At 40.2% G+C, this 24,051-nt stretch overlaps 1 protein-coding gene across 2 annotated transcripts; it reads right to left on the reverse strand.

Moving 5' to 3' along the window:
* Positions 1–9,051: 9,051 nt before the first annotated feature.
* Positions 9,052–23,656, reverse strand: LOC119012650 (G-protein coupled receptor family C group 6 member A). 2 transcript variants are annotated; one of them, XM_037086654.1, is made up of 6 exons: positions 23,319–23,656; positions 18,819–19,110; positions 13,819–14,658; positions 13,412–13,627; positions 10,914–11,031; positions 9,052–10,790 (listed from the first exon to the last, which is right to left on the reverse strand). In XM_037086654.1, the coding sequence occupies exons 1-6, from the start codon at positions 23,525–23,527 to the stop codon at positions 9,631–9,633; spliced, it is 2,835 nt and encodes a 944-aa protein (XP_036942549.1). In that variant the 5' UTR covers positions 23,528–23,656; the 3' UTR covers positions 9,052–9,630. The 2 variants fall into 2 exon arrangements, with proteins under 2 accessions (XP_036942549.1, XP_036942548.1); XM_037086653.1 differs by lacking the exons at positions 18,819–19,110; positions 23,319–23,656 and adding an exon at positions 14,921–14,997.
* Between the last annotated feature and the right edge of the window lie 395 nt (positions 23,657–24,051).

A 24,051-nucleotide genomic window follows, 5' to 3' on the forward strand; every position in this document is an offset into this window, starting at 1 on the left:
AGGTGTAGGCTGCCTGGTGAGCCCTTACCATGTTTGGTGGGAAGTCCACCTTTGCCTGGAGAACAGATGACATCTGTTTCTCAGAAGACCTTCTCTTGCCTCTATTTTTCTTTTTTTTCTCTGTCTTTTTAATGTTAACTGTTTGAATGACATCGTTAAATATTTCTTGTGGCATCACATTCAGCTCTGTTTCTTCAGTTTCTCCTGAAGCAGCTGTTGTATCAGAGGCCACCAGACACACTACACTCTCTTTCACTGGATGTTCTTCTGTGGGAAGTGGAGGTTCATTTTCCTTCACATCAGTCTTCAAAAATGTGCACTCCTCCTCTACCGGTCTAGAAACATCACCATCATGTGGTACTTCAGCCAGAGCAGCCTTCTGAGGTCCAGGGCCCTCTGACTTTGAAAATAACTTCCCTTTGGATGGAGAGCAACCCATATTTGCATTCAAACTGGATTCAAGAAAAACATAAAAGTTAACTTCTGCTGAAGAAAAATTAGATCAGGAGAGGAAGATGAAACCGAAGTATAAATCCATACGTATAGCTCTCTGTTGTTGGTTAGACGTAGTCCTCTAGAATCCTCCAGCAATAGCTAAGGCAATCTTCAGCAATGCTTTCTCCTCAGAATTCTGTGGTTGAACACTGTCGGAAAGACACCTGTCGAGGGAACTGACTACCTACCAGGAACTGCAATGGTAAGGAGCTGAGGACATAAGAGGGATTGGGGGGTTTCTTCCCTCTGTCTCCTTCGGCACACGCAGATGGTCATGTTAAGTGCATCAGCACACGCACACACAAGCGCACACACACACACACACATAAGACTTTAAGCTCATCGGGTTAATCGGAGCCAAGTTTGTCAGGTGGTGTTTTTAGCCTCATTCACTGCACTGTCTAAATGTGCACCTGTTGGGTTTACATGTAAGATAAACAAGTCTCACAGAATCACACACACGTCACATATACATATATATACACACACACATATATATATATATATATATATATATATATATATATATATATATGTGTGTGTATATATATACACACACAAATATATATACATATATACATATATATACATATATATACATATATATATATATATATAGATCCCTTTCCGGATCACCAGATGGGAGAGACTCTTGAAGGACTGCAGGGAATCTTGGTAGGGACATGAGTGTGCCCAATGAGCACCCGCAGAAAGTAATGGAGCATCTAGAGTCAGCAGGCCTGAAGTTAAACACAGAGAAATGCATGCTGAGAAAGACTGAGTTACATATCTTGAGTCAAGTGATCAACAAAGAGGGTGTGCGACCTGACCCGGAGAAAGTGCAATAGCTAAGGAGAGCCCTTAGCATGATAAACTACCTGGGGAAATATATTCCCAATCTCACAACAGTGGGTCAACCACTGTGTGAACTGTTAAGATCTACATCAGTCTGTTTTTGGGGTCCTGTGCAGCAGGCGGCCTTCGACAAGAGCCTCTCACGTCACCTACCTTGATGTATTAAGATGCTAACAGGAACACAGTAGTCTCAGCTGATGCTAGCAGTTACGGAGTTGGTGGCGTCCTGTTACAGCTCCATGGTGAAGACTGGGGACCAGTGGTGTACGTATAGTAGAGCATATAGAGTATAACTAAAATAAACATGTTGTTCGAATAATAAGTCAAGTGCATCATCATTATCAGCAGCAGCAGCTGTCTGTCAGCTCCCTATGAAATAAAAATAGCCTATAATCCATATTTATTTCAGAATGATTTTCATGAGTTAAAAACAGTTCTGAAATAAAAAAGAGAATATGTATGTGTTATATATAATATAGTTCAAATTCAGCTATCACTAAAATAGAATGTTTGGTCAGTAGTTGGGGATTCTCACCTTCCTGCTTTGCAGTAGGAACAGAGGAGAACCTTTCTGGTGCATGCAGACTGTGTGACTCAGTATAACTCTTAATACAATCAGAGAAATGTGAGTTTACAGCTGTGGAGATAAATTAGACCTGTATGCAGGACTACAAGGGAGACAGTGAGCAGTAACCAAGTAACTGTCATGTTGTTCTTTTCATAAATATGGCAAATGATAGTCAAAAATATTATTAAAATGCATAGTTTTAAATAAAACAGCATCACATTTTTTCACCGGCCTATACAAGGGCCCAATAAGAATTCTTTTCAGATACTCCACATGCCAACCACTACTAATGCTCAGGTGACTTTAAAGCTGAAAGCTACTTTTGCCCGGTATGGAATACCAGAAGAGGTTGTCAGTGACATTGGGCCACAGTTCAGCAGTGACATTTTCAAAGACTTTGCCCGTGAGATGGCATGTGACCTCTAGCCCCGACAACCCACTGGGCAGTGGACATGCTGAACGTGCAGTGCAAACATCCAAAAGAATATTGAGACAAAAAGATACACTACTGGCTCTTATGATCTACAGATCCTCACAGCACAGTAGCACTGGTGTCAGTCCGGCGGAACTATTAATGGGCAGGAAAATCCAAACAACTTTACCTACTCTGGCTAAAGTCTGCAACCAAAATGGGCAGCAAGTCAGAGCTAAGGATGCTGTGGAGAAGAGAACAGAAGACAGCAGGCTTTCCACTACAATAAGCGACAGGTGTGAGACCACTTGCACCACTGCAGCCAGGAGGCCCTGTTCTCACTAGGCTGGACAATCAGAAGATTTGGTCCACACCTGCGGCAGCGGCAGGGGAGAGCACAGCAGAGAGATCAAATGTCATCATCACAGAGAAAGGAGCCCTGTGCAGGTGAAACCATCGCCACCTCCAAGCACTGCTTGATCCCCAGTCAAACCCTCTACAGAACCAAACCTTCCAGACACTCAGGCGAGCCCTGGATGTAGCTTTCCTGGTCCAAAGGTGACCCCTAATGGACTGCACCGAACCAGGTCTGGTAGAGTTGTTAAACCTGTTCAGAGACTGGATCTGTGAAGGACATTATGGTCACTTTGTTTGAAAAAAAAAAAAAAGAAAAAAAAAAAGCTTTATTGAGGTGATGCAAAGTTGTTTGTTAATAAGGCTCTTAATGGCTGGTTACTGATGGTTCTAAGAACTTAAGGGGAAGTTACTGTTATTTGCATTGCAGAATTTATGTTTTTATCGTTTAATAATGAAGCTGTAAAAAAATGGGGGATATGTTAGAGAATGTGTTTTGCAACATGCATTTTATGATACAGTAGATGTGTTGCAACACTTGGAGCCGTATGAGGGAGTCAAGGGTTTGTACGGCAGTCCATATTATACCTCAGGCGTGTGTTAAGAGAGCACTCCATCAATAAAAGACCATAGTTGAAACTGCAAGAACTCTCATGATTTTTAGAATAAGCTCATAAGTTTATAACAACAATAAACATAAAATTAGCATGGCTAAGCTACATTTATCAAGGCCTCTGAGAGCTAGATTTAAGGTAGCATACCTGTTTTAAGAGTCAAGAGAGGAGAGGGAGAGAGAGTGAAAACGCACAGGCTTTAAGCATGAGGACACCGAGCGATAAGTGAATTGAAGCAGCGAGGCGCATTACCTGCATGGGCAAACACCTCTGACCCAGAAGTGACACGTCATGGAGAGCACGGAGGAGGGCTGTACTTATGTACTGCTGCTCTAGTGGTCAGCTGTGCACAATTAACTGCAGCAAGACAGCCCTATTTTAAGGAAGCCAAGAACGGCCATGGATTTTTCTTCTTTTTTACTCATTGTTATATCGAGATAACTATTGAGACTTGAAACAAAGGTTATTTTCTCGAGATAATTAATTAATTAATTTTGTTAAATCCATGTAACAAAGATTATTAATTAATTCGTTATCATGAAAAAATAATGTGTTCGTCTTGATCTCAACCCACAAGAGCTGCCACTTCCATAGCCACTGACTGTAGTCTACCGGTAAGTTACACTTCATGTTAGTGAAGCCTGATAGTTAGTTTGTTTACCTGACTGGGTTTGTTTAGGGGCTACCAGTTGGCAGATGAGAGGCTGACAAACTCCCATCTATCTGCTGCTTCAGGTGAGGTAACATAAATGTAGGCTAACGTTAACTTAGCAATGTAATGTGAAACATAATTAACGTTTATTAATTAATTTAATAGTACGGAAGCCACTCGTGGCAACTCTTGTAGATTGATATCAAGATGAACACATTATTAATTAATTTGTTATCACGAGAAAACAATCTTTGTTATATCGAGATAGTGACATAATAAGTTGTTATCACGAGATAACAGTGCATAAAAAGAAGAAAAATCCATGGCCGTTCTTGGCTTCCGTACTATTTCTATGCTGTTACACAACACTTTAAAATCACAGCATTCAATGATCCCAGAATGCACAGGACCCAAGCTATCTGTCAGAGCATCTAGGTAATCCTTGCCACCCACACCCAGGCGTGTCACAGTAACACCAATTGGACAGCCTGTTGGCCGATACAGCAGAAGGAGCTTAAGCTGCTGGAGGTCTGACGTCTGCTTCATATGTTGTCTGTTAGATTAGACTTCATTAAATACTGTACAATTTTTGGGTCTTTCAAAAAAAAGTACTTTGCTTGGGTGTTTTGGATATATACTCCCCTCTACTTCACATATAATTCACATCACCAATCCTAAATTACGGAGGCTGAGAACAGCCATGGGTTTTTCTTTTTTTTATGCACTATTATCTCGTGATAATGACTTATTATCTGGTTAGCTCGATATAACAAAGGTTGTTTTCGTGTGATAACAAATTAATTTATTTCGTTATCTCCATATAACAAAGATTGTTTTCTTGTGATAAATTAATTAATGATGTGTTCCATAATATTAAATGAATTAATAAACGTTCACATTACATTGCTATATCAACATTAGCCTACATTTATGTTACCTTACCTGAAGGAGCCGGATAGATGGGAGTTTGTCAGCCTCTCATCTGCTAACTGGTAGCCCCTAAACAAACCCAGTCAGGTAAACAAACTAACATGAAGTGTAACTTACCGGTAGACTACAGCTACAGCCGGCTTTGGAAGCCTTTCGTGGTAGCTCCTGTAGGTTGAAATCAAGATGAACTCATTATTAATTAATTTGTTATTACAAGAAAACAATCTTTGCTATATGGAATGAAAATAAAAACGAATAATAAAATGAAATAAATGAATTTGTTATCACGAAAAAACAACCTTTGTTATATCGAGATAATAAGATAATAAGTCGTTATCACGACATAACAGTGCATAAAAAAGAAGAAAAATCCATGGCCACTCTCGGCTTCCATACTAAACCATACAGTACACATCAAAACATTTTATTTTGCGTTTTGAGATAAACTCATAGACTTGCATATACCCTCATGTAACTTTTTGTTGATGAAATGAACTGACTTTCTGTGTTAGTCTCAGTGGCTGCATGTTTGTTTCACCCATCATTGTTAAATTCACATCCTTGTAAAATATGTGCAACATTATTTACACAAATGGAAATATGCAGCTATTTTAATTTGAAGTGTTACAAGAAGAATAATGGAGAATTAAGTGAAGTCGTGTGTGTTCACTGTTATGCTGTTTTATCATCGATAAAAAAATAATTGAACATTACAACTGAACATACTTTGAACATGTGATGTTTAGCAATTTAGAATACATTTGATTTTAATATTGTTATGGGATGTAATGAAGGTCCTTTCATTACTACGCGGTGGAGCACAATATGTTAACAATTAACAGAATAAGACGCTAAAACCAAAATTGAATTGTTTTATTGAAATTGTTACAATTTGTTTTTTGCTGTTTAAATAGATTCATCCTCAGTGGTGAAAAGTTTTCCTGTAAGACAAACACATACATTCAGTTTGACTCAGTTAATTAAACATAATGAAAGTAATGGTATAAACATGCTTGATCTTGTACTTGCATGATCTGTGGCTGACAGTGTGAATGTTTAAATGCAAGGTCACTCACCTGTTGCGGGAGGGGTAGAGGTTAATGGCAGTGGCAGGCTATATAAGGCAGCCAGTTTCCAGCAGGCACTGCCACTGCCAGGACTCCATCTAGCTTGTTGTAATGTGCATTCTGATGTATGGTAAATGTTGGTGAAAATAAACACCTGCCTCAGACTCCTGCCTCAACTCTCCAGCCGTCACACGGCCATCCTAACATGGAATCTTGTGTTTTTCTGGTTTATAATCACTTCAAGAAAGATGTGAAAGACCATCTGCTGTCTTCTTAGTGGAAATTTTTTGAATCACTGCATAACTATGCACTTGCATGTACAATAAGGGCATAACATTTTCATGAGTTCATCTGTTTATAACCAAGAACACAGTTAAGTTGTTTCTCATTGACACACAGTTTCTTACACACCTAGATAAAGCAATGTAAAAATGTGATCTGATTGAGATCAGAAAAGCTTATGGCAAACTAGCTAACTCTTAAGTATCTGGTTCAGCCGTCCTACAGCAGAAATGAAACGATAACGCCTGGTAACAATAGCTGCATTGTCTTTGACTGTAAACATACAAAATTGGAAATCATGTGAGATGGAAAGATTACAAAGTTGACTTCCAGCCATTACCTTTACAAGAAAATGTTTCACTATTTCCTGTAAAACTGATAATACATCAGATATGGAGGGTGGGAAATATTTACTGGAGGAGATGCGGGCATAGTCAGAAAGAAAACGTTGTCAAGTACAAGACATCTGTTCGTGTTTGAGCATGGCCAGTGTTTCTGTGTGTTGGCAGGACAAGCAGCTTCAACACCTGAGTTGGATCAGTAGCGACTGGTTGACACTTGTGTAACAGACTCAGGTGGCTCTGCTGTGCTATTCTCAGAGATTCCTCCTCCAACATTTCTTCTCAGGCTTGCAAAACAAGAGTGTTGTACAACTCTGAAGCTGAGTCACCACTGAGGATACATATATCCTCAGTGGTGACTCAGCTTCAGATCTATAGATCATGTCAGGAATATCGGGAGCTATTTATTGGTGTGTGGTGGTAACTGTGTACAGAGATTATGTGGCTGAAGAATAGAGTACAGTCATAAATAATGTATGGCTCTTTTATGATTCAAAATTCTCTCTGCACATTCAGTGCCTCCTAAACAGCACGGGTCACCATACATGCGAAAACATGCTAGCTACTGCAAAACACAAGTGAGCTAAGTGTCCTGGTAAGCGGCTTCAATTGATATCAACAAAAGAAGGGATATGAAAAAATGCGCATTTGTCAAACTACCATCACTATTCCGAGAAGGGGGAACGTTGAGAGGCACTTTCGAACTGTTAAACAGTACGACATTGACACTGATCAGCTGTTAGCCTAGCAACACTAACTTTTAAACTGACGTACTCAATACTCTGTGGGCTGTCCATCGTTGCTCTGTTTGTCTTCCCTCCACCACAACCTCAGGGTTATTCACCGCCTTTTTATGTGCAATACCAAGGGTTAAATTACTCTCTATATATCAGCTATGCTCATGCTCCCGTAGTTCATGGTGGTCTCCGCCCTCCCTCTGTACTGACTTTACACAGAGAAACAAATGCAACAACATGACAGCAAGCCAAGAGTTGATTAACGAAAAGGCTCAGTCTCATCAGTAGTTCGGCTTTGTTGAATCAGACCTCGAACAAACCACAATCCACCGCAAAGTTTGTTTAAAGGCTGTTGCAACTAAAGGCAGCAGACCGTCCAATTTATTTCAGCATCTCAAACAGTCACATGCATCACAGTGTGACACTTGTTGTTCACTACAAGATGTACAGGAGTGCGGCAGCCCACAAAGACCCGCTATGATGCAGCCAACATTAGCGGAATCATTTACACATTGTGTCCTGCATGAGAAGAAAGCAGCCCGATGGACAGCTTTTACGGATGCAGTTACATTGCATATCGCTAAAGATACAGTGCAGTGGAAAAGCTGGAGGTTCATCCACATCAGTGCCGGCCCAAGCCTTTTGGGGGCCCTAAGCAGAATTTGATTTGGGGCCCCCCTCCCACTACTGCAGAGTCACCTGTGCAATTATTGACACAAATGAATTGACTTATTCATTCATTCATTCGGGGTCTGTCTCAAGCCAGAGGTAGGAGGAGACAGGCTTGTCTTCCTTGACAAAAGTGTGTAAAAAAAAAAAAAAAAAGACAGCAAGTACACACCTCATGTCTGCCAGCGTGTCATGTTTACTATGCAGTGCATGCAGATGTTTAATTTAGTTCACATATCTTCAGGGATACAAAATACTGTTCGCAAACAAATTGTACCTTTTGCAAAAAAGTATTTAATGAGTTATGTTAACACTTTATAACTCCCAATGGGGAAACTGATCTGTTTTTATAAAAACATGCACTCTGACATGTAAAATTTATGTTAATATAATCAATATATAATTGTAGTAGGTTTATATTTCACCAAATCCATTTTTCATGTTTGTTCATATTTTGTTGTTTTTCCTTTTATGTGTTCTCATCTAATTCGGTGTTTATTTTGGGGAGCTTTTATTTTGGTAATTTAATATAATATAATTTAATTTATCTTCGTAGATTTTATTCTGCTGTGTGACCTTTGACATTTCTTTGATTCCACTTCCTGTGGATTTGCACTGTTCTCCTCACTAGATTTCCAGACTCCATTAGGGGAGAAGTAAGAGTAACATGTGTTCCCACTTGCAGCATGTTAAAATGTTGAAAAAAAAAAACACTAAAAAGACATGCAAAGTTTACTTGGTAAATGTCACACATTTATTATAATTATTATTATTATTTTGGAGTGTGTAGTACGCTTGTTTTTAAAGGTGTGCTTAAGGAAGGCTGTAAAAGAAGTTGCTGTACACATTTTTAGGGACGTGCACATGATGATAGAGGGGCAGGGGCTCAAAGTCAGAAAAGGGCAGTATGTGCATGCGCATAGCAAGCACTACATTTCAGTTTCAGGCCTTAATAAAACAATGTGTAGATTAATTTAAAATTAATAAACACAGTACTTAGAAAGCTAACTACTAAGCTGTGTATCCTGTGTGTGTCCCATTTCTTTTGTGTCAACAAATTATCGTCAGCATGAGTTTATTCACATTATCATAATACTGAGGTTTAGGAGACATGCAATTCAGCTGCAATTCTTAAAAAGCAATGAGACACTGGTTTATTATTAAGCTATTTATTGGAAGGCAAGTGCAAACTAGAAATATATAATACACATCGAAAAAATAATTTAGATGCCATTGTGAATGTTAGTAGGAACAGCAATGTTCACGAGAGAGAGAGACAGACAGACAGACAGACACTCACTCACTCACTCACTCACTCGGTTTACGGACACCGTGAGGAGAGGTGTGCTTAAGGAAAGCTATGAAAGAAGTTGCTGTTGTCATTTTGATTTGTTTTTATCAAAAAGAGAGTCATTTTTTGTCGAGTGAGTTTGAAAGTGCATTGTTATGATGGCAGGGCAATTTTGTTTACAATAAAAGCATTAAAATGAAATAAAATAATTATTTCTTTGTCAATTGTTGTTTGTTTTTAAGAAGAAAAAAAAATCTATTAAAATCAGTAAATGAGTTTGGTGTAAAAGAAAAACGAGATTGAATTTTTAGGCCATGCCGCCCTGCCCTACTTTAAAAATTAAATAGCAGTACACATCAAGTTTTAGAATGATATACTCCGTCTCATTGTGACTTTTGTTCCTAAGCGGGTAAACGGAGGACAGGCATGAGTTTTTTCTTTGGACACAGGCACAATGACCAGCTCTGCATCAGCAGGGAGGACTCCACTCAGACTGCCTGAGCTCCCAAGTATGGTTGATGCACTTGATGTGGAAAACCTACTATTTATTTGTGAGGGTGTGTTCATTCCAGGGATACCTATATCTGTCTCTGTCTCTGAATGAGGACTTGGACTGGAGATGACTCGCCATCTCCCCAGAATCATATCCAGTGTATCAAACTTTGACCCAAAGAGTGCTTCGTAACATTTGGGTAAAAAATGGCAGAAGATGATGCCGTAGCTGGATACTAGAATGGCTGAAGCCTGCACAGGAGTGCCACCTTCATGGTTGGTGATGTACACCGGGACAAAACACACCCATACAAACAAATACATCAGCATGCTGAAAATGATGTAACCTGTTTCACTGAACTCCTGAGGAACCTTCCTGCTTTTGAAGGCCAAGAGGAAGCCAACCAATGCTAGCAGAGCTATGTAGCTCAACATAATGCCAAAGCCTATGTGTGTGGCACCTTCATGACACTGTATTATTTTCTTCATGCTTTGTGGGGATGGAGGAGTGTTATCAACATCAGGAGAATCGAAGATCAGCCAGAGAAGACAGATTATTCCCTGGAGAGTAGTTACTATGATGACAATCACAGGGGGCTTGTAAAGTCTGTGTAGCTGCCTATTTGTCATCTGACCGAAGGGAAGGAAAGCCAGGAAGGTACGATAGGCCTTGACTAGGATGCAGGACACACATAGGGTGAAGCCCATTGCATACATTAGCTGGCGGGCCCGGCAGAGGTGTACACTAGGCTTGCCCATGAAGCATATCACACTTGTGAAGCTCACTGCCAGACCAGTCATCATCACACAGGACAACCTCACCTCAGCCCTTTTCATTGGTGAGGAATCTTTGTACACCAAAAAGATAGTGAAGATAACCAACAACAGCAGGATGCCAAAGGCTGCGGCTGCCATCATGCTGATTGGATGAGCATCATTCCATCGCAGGTATGACTCTTGTCTTGGCTTACATCGATCCCAACCCCTGAGAGACCAAGTTCCATTGGGACACTTTTTGCACTCATGAAGATCTGAGGAAATAATAGACAGCAGAGAGAAGAGTAAAATGAATGTAACTTTATAAAGAGGCCTGTCAGGTCCCCAGTGTGTGTTAGTTAAGTTGAATATAAAATCAGGATGTTAATGAGGCATACCCCAGGCATCTGAATACGTCCCCTCCATACATGGGATGCAGTTGTAACAGCAGGATACGTTCAAGATCTTCTTTACTAAGCCAGGTGTGCAGCGCTCTGAACATCTGGACTGAGGAGTCTGAGAGAACACGATAAGAGAACCAGTAACTCATCAGTCTGTAGAGGGATGGCCTGTAGATGTTCTAAAGTGCTGAAACATACTAGTCCTACTCAGGGATAGAGGGGTACAAATAACCATGCAAAATTCATCTTAAACATGTGTCAAGGACACTCAAGCACAAAGTGGTGAATGTCAATGTGGTAATGTAAACATCATTAGAGCTGTTTGAATGCGAGAAGGGAGAATTAAAGAGTCCTCCAGGTAACAAACGAGAGCAAAGTCTCTAAACCGCTGAAAAAAAACAAAAAAAAAAACCAAAACGTTTGATCATAATAGATACATTAGAATACAGCTCTACAGAATGAGCCCAGAAACACTGCAGATGCAACAGTGGTCAGGGGTGTTTACCTGTGGGGCAACTATGGATCACAATCCACTACATCACAAACCAACAGCAGAAAATGTGAAGCGCAACCATTTAACACCATGAAACCACGTATTGTGAGGGAATGCAATACATACTCTGTGATACATCCGGTAATGTTCCTAAAAGTAGTCCTAAAGAAATCTTGCCATGACAAGTGGTCTCAAATATGAGATGCATTCCTCCACATGACCAAAAGATGCAAACTGTTCCAGGGACCGTCCAAGTTGCTGGTTTAAAGGCATAGTTATGGCATAATGGTGTGTATATTGAGATACTAGGGACTACTAGGGATTTTTAATTTGAGTGAGAATGTTCAGTGAATTTCTGACAGCAGGATTATCACTTGCTAATTCAGTGAGCTAGCAGATGAATAAAAAGTAAGAAGGGAAGTGAAACTTGTTTTGTTCCTTTATCCCCTTCTGTTGAAAAGCAGGGCCTGGATGGAGGCTAGCACTGATTAACCTTGATCAAGCGCCTGTTTGATACTGTCCTAAAGAGAAATTGTGTTTTTTTTCTACAATTACTTTATCTACCATTATTATTGTTATTATCATTTACAATTATAATATAATGATCATCACCCTTGCATAAACATGCATTTTATGTTGCTGAAATTTTCAGTTGTGGGACTTTACTAATGTTGCAATAACTGTTAAGTAATGTTTGTTCACGGCATATTCCATAAATGAGTATGCCATAATTACCCTGCAACACTAGTATTGTCAACTTGTAACACACACAATGCCTCTTGTCATTTAGCCTGCTAATTCACCAGCTAGCAGTTGGGATAGACAAATTTGCATTAACATGTATACACCAGACCACCATCCAGTGTTAGCCTAAATAAATGCTTTTGTGGTTGTCTATGCTTTTTATAACCCCAAATAAAATGTAAAATGACAATCGTATTTAGCTGCTTAAGAAAAAAGAGACTAGATTACTGGCAAATGTTTAAAGAGATAAAGGAAAATTGGTACCATCTAAATTTTTTGATTGAAGGGATATTCCGGTGTAAGTTTAAGCCATGGTCTAACACACCTTGACACCGAGTACGACCCCCCTTCGAGAGACAAAGTTTGTGGACCGCTAGCTTACGTAGTTTTAGCATCCTCAGAAACGACCGCACAACAACAATACACTGCAGTAAATGGGTCCAAGTATAAATTGCCATCAAAAAGCCACAAATAATGCTCAGAACAGCACCAAACTTCAGCAACATTAGAAACAGGGTCCCAGCACATATTTCAAGGCATCAAACATTTGATATCGTTGCCGGCTTTGTCAGAAAAGATAAACAAAACTCACTACCCGAGAAGCCTCCTTGTTGTAGGGAAGCCCTGCGAGTTGATTACCAAGTGCAGTAGAGTCCCGCAGTAATGATATTCACTGAGCTGTGAAATGTAATGTAATGCCGAGATGGTAGGGCATGCCAGGGATTCAAAAACTCCCGGTGACGAAGAAAACCTTGATCCTCTACCACAGAGATGAGCTGGTTATCCAGAGTGATTAATTTAATTACCCTCTCTGTATTACTTGTGGCCATGTCACTGTCTCGAAGACAGTTCTCTGTCCTTTTGAAAGTATCCGTGAGTGTTTGTTGCTTCAGTGTCTTTGCCTGTGTTGCTTGAGTGAACTCATTGTATTCTTTGAGTGTCTGTTTTTGATTTGCCATATCAAATGTGTAGTATTAATGCAGCTGTTTTGTTACCCTGATTTCCGATCACATGATCAGATCGGGACATCCCTAAATTTTAACATGTCACATTTTCACTAGCGCAAACACAGTACTATGGTGAGAGATGCATATGAAATATATATATAAAAATATAATAGTTTCTTTTGATTATTCCACCATTCCACCAGGTGTGTCCCATGGTAAAGAATCACAATGTCACTGTTCTCGGTGACCACCTGACACCTTGCCACACAGTGATCACACAATGCAACGATCATTGTACGGTGTTCTCTTACCGTGGTATTGGCTGTTGAAAGCCAGGTGAAATTTTTCACATTGACCTGTACATCTGCACTGATGACATGGTATTTCCCAATCTTTTGAAATGTTCGGTGGTGTCCATCTCTTTTCCACACGATCAGATCGTAGCCACTTACAAAATCACCATTTTCATCAAAGGAGTAATTCTGATCGTCATGCCTGAAATTTACCTTCCTCAATTCTTCAAGAAGCTGTAAAGCAAGGGACAGGATGTCAGTTACATTTCTCCTTTTTCTGAGATTGGCTATAGCAGATAATTCCAGAAAGTATTATTCATGAGTATTCTAAGGGAAAGAAACACACATTACATTCTAATTCCTAAAATATTATCAAAATACACATTCAGATTTGAATCTCATCTGGAGAAGAGATTAATTCTCACCTTCCATGGTGGGAAGTTTATTTCTCCCAAGCATGACGAACTGCTGCACTTCAGTAGATTTTGGAGAGCATGTGCTACAGCCCACACTGCTACTCTGTTAGGGAGGGCTTTACTTGTGTCCAGCACCTTTAGAAGATAATCATCATTTTGTTCTTGGGGATCTGTAATATTACATGCATTGTCAGCTTTAACTTTCAGCAGGTTGGGTGAGGGGCAATAGGAGGGGGGTTTGTCTGAGAAACATTCTGAGGAGCAGTTGAATCTCAGGTTCTTGTATTCTTCAATGAAGTGGTTGTAGCCTCCTGGGTTTGCTGTAAGATTCTTGAGATACTTATCAAATGATTCACTCTTGCCTGAAACAAAGGTAAAGCCCAAGATGTCCCCAACGTGGTTAATGCCTTCCATTTGGGCAAGGGACCGGCTGTTTGACCAGGCATCACTGGCAATCCATGTCCTTGAAGTGTTGGTCCTGATCATTTCCTTAAAGAGGACCTGCACCAGCTCGGCCTTGAGGATTAGCAGTACTACCTGAGCATTGGACGAGCGGATCTGCTCGACAACCTGCTTGATGTTTTGCATACTGAGTGAATTATCAAGGTGAGGCATCACCTTTTGGTAGGCCAAGCAGACATTATTTGCCTCAGCATCCGAGAGAAAGCTCTGGAAAGCTGCTCTGCCATAATCGTCATCCCCATACACAACACCAACCCAGTTCCAGCCATAATGATGCATTATTTTGGCCACTGCTTTGGTCTGATGCTCGTCACTTGGAATATTGCGCATGAAGGATGGGTAGCGCAGTTTATTACTTAGTTCTTTTGAGGATGATGTGCTGCTCAGCTAAAAGGGAGATACAATTGTGAAGAATATTAAACACAGAAATAATGTAAACATAAATTGCATTGCAACTTCAGATTTATAGACTGTGACGGAACACTCCAAGGATTTGCTAGCAAAATATGTTTGAAATGAAACAGGGCTCAACGGAAAGATTGTTCCATGATGTGCTTAACCTAGTTTAGCACAAAGACAGGAAGTAGGGGCAAACAGCAAGCCTCTGCCAAAAGACTGACAATATGACCTCACAATACATCAAAATTACCTGCATTTTGAAGAAAACTGCAATTTCATCATTACTAATGTTGTTTCGTCAAAAGATTGAGGTTAGGAGGTTCTTGAAGACATCTTTGGTGGAGCTAGCTGTTTCCGTCTGCTTCTATTGTGTGTGCTAATCAGAGATAAGCATGTCTTGAGCATGTCGCGGGCTAATTTCTTTAACAAATGCAGCTTACACGTTAAGCTTCACAAAACTATTAAATCACTTAGTGTCCACAATTAAAGTTCCCATGAAAAAGAAATACTGATCAGTGTTTATGCTCTCCAGTAGCCCTGAATGTGCTGCCATCCCATCTACTGACTCTCCAGACAACAAGAAATCGATACTGAAGTAGTTATTTTGCAAGGGTTTGGCCACTTGGCACCCTTGGGCTGGGTCACCAAATAGGACCACAAGTTGCACAGCTAACTGAGTTACAGCAGCTACAATCCTGTTTTACTTTATACTCTGTTTGACAACAGTGTGCTCAGCGATGGCAGCGTGAACTAAACTAAAGATGTGTAACCACATATTTGTTCAGTCAGCAGTGCATATACCGAATTCTAAATCCTCTCTGGTCCACGTCTTGGTTACATTGTATGAGTGAACTATAGATAACTGGATACTCAGAGCTGCCAAAATTTCACCAAAAGTTTGAAGTGAAACTTTGGGGGAAGGGACTTTTGGTTGCTAGTGAAAATGTTGGGGCCATTTGAATCTAGCTTTAGAGATGCATCTAATTTTCAATTAGCATTTGGATTACACTGCTGTGATGTCATTGTGTGGTTTAAACCATCAATATTTCTCATTTTCTCACTGACCATGCCAGCTACTCTCCCTGCCCTGTTGGCCTCTGCCTGCTCTCTGCCTCTCTGTCTTTACTCTGAATATACCTGAGTAAAGACAAAAGTATTACACACAGTAATATTATTAGTAAAGCAATGACTAGAAAGATGTTTGTACACATGGTGTGTTGTGAAGGAATGACCCACACAGTCTCAAAAACTAGGTTCTGTCCTGTAAAAAACCCTTAGCTCATAGTACCAATGAGCTCAAAAGCAAATGAATGATTTCTAATTTAAAACCAGTCTCACACTCTAATGAAAAATAATTAACCATTTACTTGAGGTATTATTACTTTGTTTCAGAATGTACTGGTTTGGAATGACAAGCTGAATTTGTATGTTAGTGGTTTTGAAATCCAACCAATAACACTTTAATCTACTTTTCATTCAAGTCAGAAGACATCTTGTTTTTACATTCATTAACAATGTCTATAATTTCTTTCTCTTACACTGCTGTAACACACAGATTCACATGTATTCATTTTCTGCCACTTTAGTTCTCTGTCTTATGAAAATGTTGTATAGTGTATTTTTCTTCTCAGAGGCATTTTGTAATCCCCTGGTGATGGATGATCTCTGTATTTATGTTCTCTGCAGTATTGATTGTCACTAATGATCTTAATATTCTTAAGAATGTTTCACAAGCACTGTCAATATCATTTGCCTTTTATAATAGTTCCCAATTTTTTGCCAAAAAATTGTGTTATAGTGTGTTCATTAATTCCTCCATCCTCAGTTGTCTGTATACTGGTTTCTTGTCTGGGTGATCTTTTTTGTGTTTAATGTCATAGACTGTAAAAACTGGTAGACGATCACTGATATTGTTGGTCAATAGTCCTAGTCATCAGTGAATATGTCATCTGTTAAATTGGCACAGTGGGATGTTAGGGTTTGCTCGTTTTTGGAAATAGTATCATACTGTACATAGGGTTGCTTAATTCTTCAGTCATTGCGTGTTTATTTGAATTCAAAATATCAGTTATAAGTCAAATATGAGTTTTCAAATCCCCACAAATGAAAAATAATTTCCGACTTATTTTTGAAAACATTTCCTCAATCCAGTCCCTGAAAGATTCAATTGACCCTGAGGCTATGCAGGAAGTGATGTTTTTATCCTGAGATGTAACAGCATGACCCACCCTACTCTGCCTCTGATTGGTTGTACTCTTTGCCTTTCCTTGGGTTGGTTAGATTAAAGCATGAGGATAGATGATTAGTTTGGTAAATATCTGGGTAAGCCAGTCAGAGGCAGAACAGGGCTGCAAGAAGGGCAAGCTGCAAGTGAGGAAATATATCAGAGGGAAAAAATAAAAAAGGGCAATTTTGATTCTCATCATGTGACATATGAGGATTAGCATGTAACCGTGTGAAGATGCTCAATTGTGTGAGACTCATGATGAAGGTGTGAAACTTGGCATCTCTGGCATACTTGTGGATGAAACCTTCACTACTGCTAATGTAATTCCTCAGGAATGTAAGCTGTTATTTTTATAATTTTGACAAACTAACCCATGACAACACATTAGTTAATGTTGTAATGGATATGGCTGTTGGTAGCTGTTGTTGATTCTGTTAAGTTATGCCAAATTGTAGTTTTATAGGTTACTGTTAGTGCAGAAGCAGGCTACATTGTAAATACAGATAGGATCCCCAGTGTTCAGCACCTGGAAGACCTGTTAGACAATGGTCCATTAAGTTAACAAAAAGGTCCAGGGTAATGCAAATTAGGTATGTGGTCACAGTAGCCCTCCGAGCCCAGCCCTGCTGCTGCTGTCTGCTACAGACACACAGAATGTGAAGAAATAAAACATGTAATTTTATTTGACTGTGTATTGAGAGGAAAATCCCTCTACCCCACTTACTACATTTCACAAGCTCAAACAAAATTCTTTGTTTTAGTTCATTTTTTTTTAAGGACATTGAAATCTTGAAAAAGTTTACATTGTAAGAGATGCTCTATTTAATTAGAGCAGGAGGAGCACTGCAGTGCATCTCTGTGTGCATAATGTGGTGCACAGATCTTAGTCCTCTGAATGACAGTACAGGTCATAGGAACTATCATTCTGATTAATGGGGAATGTAGTGTGGGTTTGAGAAATGATTAATCTTTGATGAGGAACATGATAATAATATAAGCTGCGATGGACTCCCACAGCAGAAAAAAGTAAGTATGTCTTAAGAGAGATGGTGTGCGCGTTTACACACAAGACAGTATAGTTAAACTTAATTGATTATTGAAATTTCCCGACATCTGAGCTTCATCACTGCTGATATCTCTGGAGAGTATCCCCTGTGCTGTCCTGTTTATAACTACAGATTTAGTTTTGCTGCTTTAATGAGCCATGATGTTTGCTACAGTGACATTACTACATGCATGGAATGGAAACCTTTAAATGACTGAAAGCAGCCTCTCTAATAATTAAAGCACAGTGTACAGGTATTGTGAATCTACCTATGAAGGTGCATCTTACTATATGAATGCTGAGCCCTCTCTGTTGCAGGTCAAACACCATAACACTGAATTTAGATCAAGGGCCCACTGACATTTATTCCTGTACATGCTTCCTGCTGCTTTGAGATCAGCCAGCAAGGCACCTGATCACAGCTCATTTTAAGATCTTCTATCTAAAACACTTGTGCTACACTATGTGCCACTTCAGCCGGCAAAATGATGGGCCCTGATGCTGGAGGATTGTTGCAGGTTATGTTATTTATATGTTCCTCATTAAAGAAAATACCCACCCAGTCACAGTCTTTTCACCCTGCTGCCATCCGACAAAAGTATCTGCTGCTGTACCATCAGACTACAGAGAGGCTTCTTTTCATTTTTGTACAATAATCTGTGAGGCCTGGTCCCCAGAAACACTCCTCACTCTTTATAATCATCCATGGCAGCATCATAAAATGAGTATATATCCTCATGGGAACTCTAAGTGTAGTGACCAGGAGCACCCTCAGAAATTAGACAGCTTAATTAATGACCATTAATGAGAATACAAACCCACTAAAGACATGTCAATAGGAGTGTGTGTGCTGATCAGACAGAATTTATGACTTACTAGGGGGACCATGTAGATGTTCAGCAATCTGGCCACAGCGATGGATACCTCAGAGTACAACGCTCCTAAAATAATCTTGACTCTGGGTCGGAAGTTGGTGTAGTCACACTTCACTCTCAGAGACCCATTAACTGCGAGCATGTGCCCCACACTCTGCAATGCTTTGCTAGCATATGAGCATGTGTCACACATCAAATATCCAAGACGCACTCCAGGGAGGAAATTAGCTCCATTTATCTCCTCAATTTCATGGATTGCAGCCAAGGACATCATAAATGACTCCAGAGCAAAACTGAAAAGGGACAGTGAAACAGCAAAAACACATATAGATATGAATATTTGAAGAGATTACAAAAGAATCACATTCAAACGCAGGGCATACAATACAGGGAAACCTTGAGATGAATTTACTGAGAAGAAGAAATATTTATTTAAATCTTCAGAGTCAACCATCTTGTATATTGTATCTTGTATATCTCTTACTTTTTTTTTTTTTATCTATTTCTCATACTTGTTCATATTTGATATACACTATATTACCAAAAGTATTCGCTCACCCATTCAAATGATCAGAATCAGGTGTTCTAATCACTTGGCCTGGCCCCAGGTGTATAAATTCAAGCACTCAGGCATGCAGACTGTGAAACAAGACATTTGTGAAAGAATGGGCCGCTCTCAGGAGCTCAGTGAATTCCAGCGTGGAACTGTCATAGGATGCCACTTGTGCAACAAATCCAGTCGTGAAATTTCCTCGCTCCTAAATATTCCACAGTCAACTGTCAGCTCTATTATAACAAAATGGAAGCGTTTGGGAACAACAGCAACTCAGCCACGAAGTGGTAGGCCACGTAAAGTGACGGAGAGGGGTCAGCGGATGCTGAAGCGCATAGTGCAAAGAGGTCGCCGACTTTCTGCACAGTCAATTGCTAGAGAGCTACAAACTTCATGTGACCTTCAGATTAGCCCAAGTACAGTACGCAGAGAGCTTCATGGAATGGGTTTCCATGGCCGAGCAGCTGCAGCCAAGCCACACATCACCAAGTGCAATGCAAGGCGTCGGATGCAATGGTGTAAAGCACGCCGTCACTGGCCTCTAGAGCAGTGGAGACGCGTTCTCTGGAGTGATGAATCACGCTTTTCCATCTGGCAATCTGATGGACGAGTCTGGGTTTGGAGGTTGCCAGGAGAACGGTACATTTCAGATTGCATTGTGCCAACTGTGAAATTTGGTGGAGGAGGAATTATGGTATGGGGTTGTTTTTCAGGAGCTGGGCTTGGCCCCTTAGTTCCAGTGAAAGGAACATTGAATGCTTCAGGATACCAAAACATTTTGGACAATTCCATGCTCCCAACCTTGTGGGAACAGTTTGGAGCGGGCCCCTTCCTCTTCCAACATGACTGTGCACCAGTGCACAAAGCAAGGTCCATAAAGACGTGGATGACAGAGTCTGGTGTGGATGAACTTGACTGGCCTGCACAGAGTCCTGACCTGAACCCGATAGAACACCTTTGGGATGAATTAGAGCGGAGACTGAGAGCCAGGCCTTCTCGACCAACATCAGTGTGTGACCTCACCAATGCGCTTTTGGAAGAATGGTCAAAAATTCCTATAAACACTCTCCTCAACCTTGTGGACAGTCTTCCCAGAAGAGTTGAAGCTGTAATAGCTGCAAAAGGTGGACCGACATCATATTGAATTCTATGAGTTAGGAATGGGATGGCACTTCAGTTCATAGAATGAGTAAAGGCAGGTGAGCGAATACTTTTGGTAATATAGTGTATATTTGTCAAACAAAGACCTGCTATCTGTGTCGTTGTTTTTGAAACAGTGACAGTAAACATCTATTCTATTCTATTCTATTCTATTCTATTCTATTCTATTCTATTCTAAAGAGAGACAGAGTTGACACAGTTGAAGACTAACTGAGCTGATAAAGTACAGTTATAAACATAGTGATGTGATCTGTGGCTGATAGAAGAATAGACTGATACTGAATGAAAAGAGGTTACAAATCAGCTTTCCTTTTCTTTTTAAATTATATATTCCTGTTTCTTATGTAACAAATGGATGACTTGTTGTAAGAGGCCACAGATGAAGGCACAGTATCTGTAATTTAGGATGTGCAGTTCTCATTTACTGTGGATTATTCTGAAAAGAATAATGACAAAAACTGTGAATGCCAAGTGCTTTCTTAGACTTAAAATGATAATAATTATGATTATACCAATTAAAGCTGCACTCAGCGACAAACGGCTATGCATGTCGGGCTGTGGCACCATCGAAAGGGCGCACTCACCTGTTATTTGCATGTCATGTTGTAGTGTATGATGTGGAGAAAACATCCAGCAAATGTCATATAAATCAGATGATGTTTGTCTGACTCCCCGTGTCTGACTCCCTGTGTCCAGTGGGTGGCGCTATGGATATGACACAGTATTGTGCGACACCCTCTACATGTGTGAGCAATTTGGTGTAGATGGGAATTTGTATGTTTAAGTTATAAGGACTTCCTGCTTCATGGCAAAGCATCGAATTGGACCGCACCACCACGCCCATCAGCTATAACATAGGCAAAAGCTCTTGATAACTTTTAATCTTCAAGGTCTGGGATGATAGTGACTGAATATGAAGTCTACTGTGTAAAATCTGTAGGATAAGTTTGTTAAAGTACGAGGCATTGAAATGTTTCAAAATGGCGGCAGAAATGAAAATGGCCGACTTAGTATTGATACCTAGACATATACAGGGTGACACCCTGTACATGTGTGAGCAATTTGGTGTAGATGGGAACTTGTATGTTGAAGAGATAAGGACTTGATGCTTCATCACGCAGTATCAAAATGAACCGGACCACCATGCCAACCAGGTATAACGAAGGTGATAGCTTTTGATTACTTTTCATCTTCATCTGAGGACTGACTGAATTTGAAGTCTGTGTTGTTAAATCTGTAGGAGGACTTCATTAAAGCAGGAGACATGGAAAAAGTGTCAAAATGGCATCTAAAATAAAAAATCGGCGACTTCCTGTTGGACGGAGGGTATGGGTCCAAGAGGATGTTTTGTGCGGCTGGTCATGATACATATGCATACTGAATTGTATATATGTATGTGCATGTAGGAGGTGGGGCGTTTGAGCAGGGGGCACTATAGAGTCCCCTGGCCACACCTACACCCAATGAAGTTGAAGTATTGAAATTTTCGCCCCATGTGACATATATTCCAAGTTTGGTGAATTTTGAGGTATGTTCAGGCCTCTAAAACTGCCCTTAAATTGGGGGAATAGAAAGAAAAATTAAAGCTGCAAGCAGTGATGAATGGGCCCTTGCACTCCATGTGTGTCAGGGTGCGGTGCCGTCAGATTGCACACGCACCTGTTACTTGCCTGTCATGTTGTAGTGCATGATGTGGAGAAAACAAGCAAAAATGTCATGTAAATCAGATGATGTTTGTCTGATTTCCTGTGTCCAGTGGGTGGAGCTATGGATATGACACAGTATTGATCCATTCACATATTCAGGGAAACAACTTGATAGACAGATGTGTGAATAATTTGGGGGAGATGGGAAATGGTATGTTGAAGTTTTAAGGACTTGATGCTTTATGGTGAAGGATCGAAATGGAACCCACCACCACACCAAGCAGGTATGACATACTCAAAAGCTTTTGATAACTTCAAGGTCTGATGATGATACTGAGTGAATGTGAAGACAGTGGTGTTCTGTAGGAGGAGTTTGTTAAAGTACGAGACATAAATATGTAAAAATGGCGATGAACATCAAAATAGCCAACTTCCTGTTGGTCTGAGGGTATGAGTCCAAGAGGCTTTTTTGTGCATCTGCTCATGATAAATATGCATATCGAATATCGTTCATGTATGTGCATGTAGGAGGCGTGGAATTACAGTGGGGGGGGCGCTATAGAGTCCCCAGGCCACACCCACACCCAACAACATGGAATTGTCACATTTTTTGCCAGATGTGACGTATATTTAAAATGTGGTGACAATGTTCAGGCCTCCAAAACTGCACTTAAAGTGCAGAATAATAATAAGAAAGAATCCCTGCAGATACAATGGGTCTGTGCACTGGTCAGTGCTCTGGCCCTAATAATCCTAGCAAATCCAATAAGGCCTTAAATTGGCCAGTGCTTGAGTCTTAATAATAATGGATGGAGTAAAAATGAGATCATAGCAATAACTGAAAAGACTTTAACTACCCTTTTACAATACAAGAATGCTAAAGTTAAAGCTTCTACTTAAGCAAAATGTATATACACATACATCTGCCATCTTTGTTTATTCATTTATTTATATAAACATTATTTACCCCAACCATTTACATTCACACCGTCAAAAGTGCTGGATAGATAGATGGTTTTTCTATTGAAGAAGGATAGCTCAGTGCACCTCATTTACAAAGAAAACGAACAAAACAAAACAAAACAGAAGAACACATACATGTAGCATCTGATGCAGCAAATACATCTGTTGTTATACTCACTCTGAGCAAAGAAAGCCTTCAGGTCTGATCCGTTCATGGAGAGATTTCACTTTATGATGACATGGCAAAAGTATACCTATCACGACGTCCCCGGGTGCCCAGGCCCCGCATGCTTGCTGAGCAGAGTTACACACATCTATATCAGCTTTAATGCTGCTCAGCATTATGAGAGCTGAAAGGAGGCTGAACAGCAGGCAACACCTGTGCATCCTGAACAGCGAAGGTGGAAAAAACACTTCAGGGTTTCTGCAGAGGCATTTTGTACTCTCTCAGGTCATGTCTGGGAGGTGCTAGATACAGTTCAGGCAAGAAACCTGTTTTAAGGCGGAACTGACATGACTTTGTCATGCATCAGTGTCATCCTCCAGGTGTTTCCCACTCTGACAGGTGCTGGCATGAGGAAGTAAAGCATCAAAGATATCAATCAACACAATGGTTGGATAGAATAATGAAGAATACTGAATACTGTTCTGGAACCATCAGAGGTCCTTGAGAATGTGTCTTGAACTGATCAATCAAGAAATGCTGGTTTTACACAATAGAATTGTTCCTGAATGACTCTGTTTATTGAACTGGTCTGCTCTGTGGTTGCTGTGACAGCCCAGTCTCAAGTGTTTTTGTTGGTATCTGCTTCAGTGTTGTTTGACCAGAAGTCAAAATCAAGCAGGACAAGAAAGTGTACAGGATAAAGACAGTATTCCACTGAGTGCTGTGGAAGTACTGTTTTAATCAA

Source organism: Acanthopagrus latus, chromosome 22, assembly GCF_904848185.1.
Source record: "Acanthopagrus latus isolate v.2019 chromosome 22, fAcaLat1.1, whole genome shotgun sequence".
Lineage (NCBI taxonomy): Eukaryota > Metazoa > Chordata > Actinopteri > Spariformes > Sparidae > Acanthopagrus > Acanthopagrus latus.

Coding starts and splice junctions, on each gene's coding strand:
- LOC119012650 (XM_037086654.1), bottom strand. CDS start 23,527: ATGCACAGGTGTTGCCTGCTGTTCAGCCTCCTTTCAGCTCTCATAATG. Junction 19,111..23,318: donor GAAGGCTTTCTTTGCTCAGA/GTGAGTATAACA, acceptor GTCCCTTTTCAG/TTTTGCTCTGGAGTCATTTA. Junction 11,032..13,411: donor TTTCAACAGCCAATACCACG/GTAAGAGAACAC, acceptor GTGTTCTCTCAG/ACTCCTCAGTCCAGATGTTC.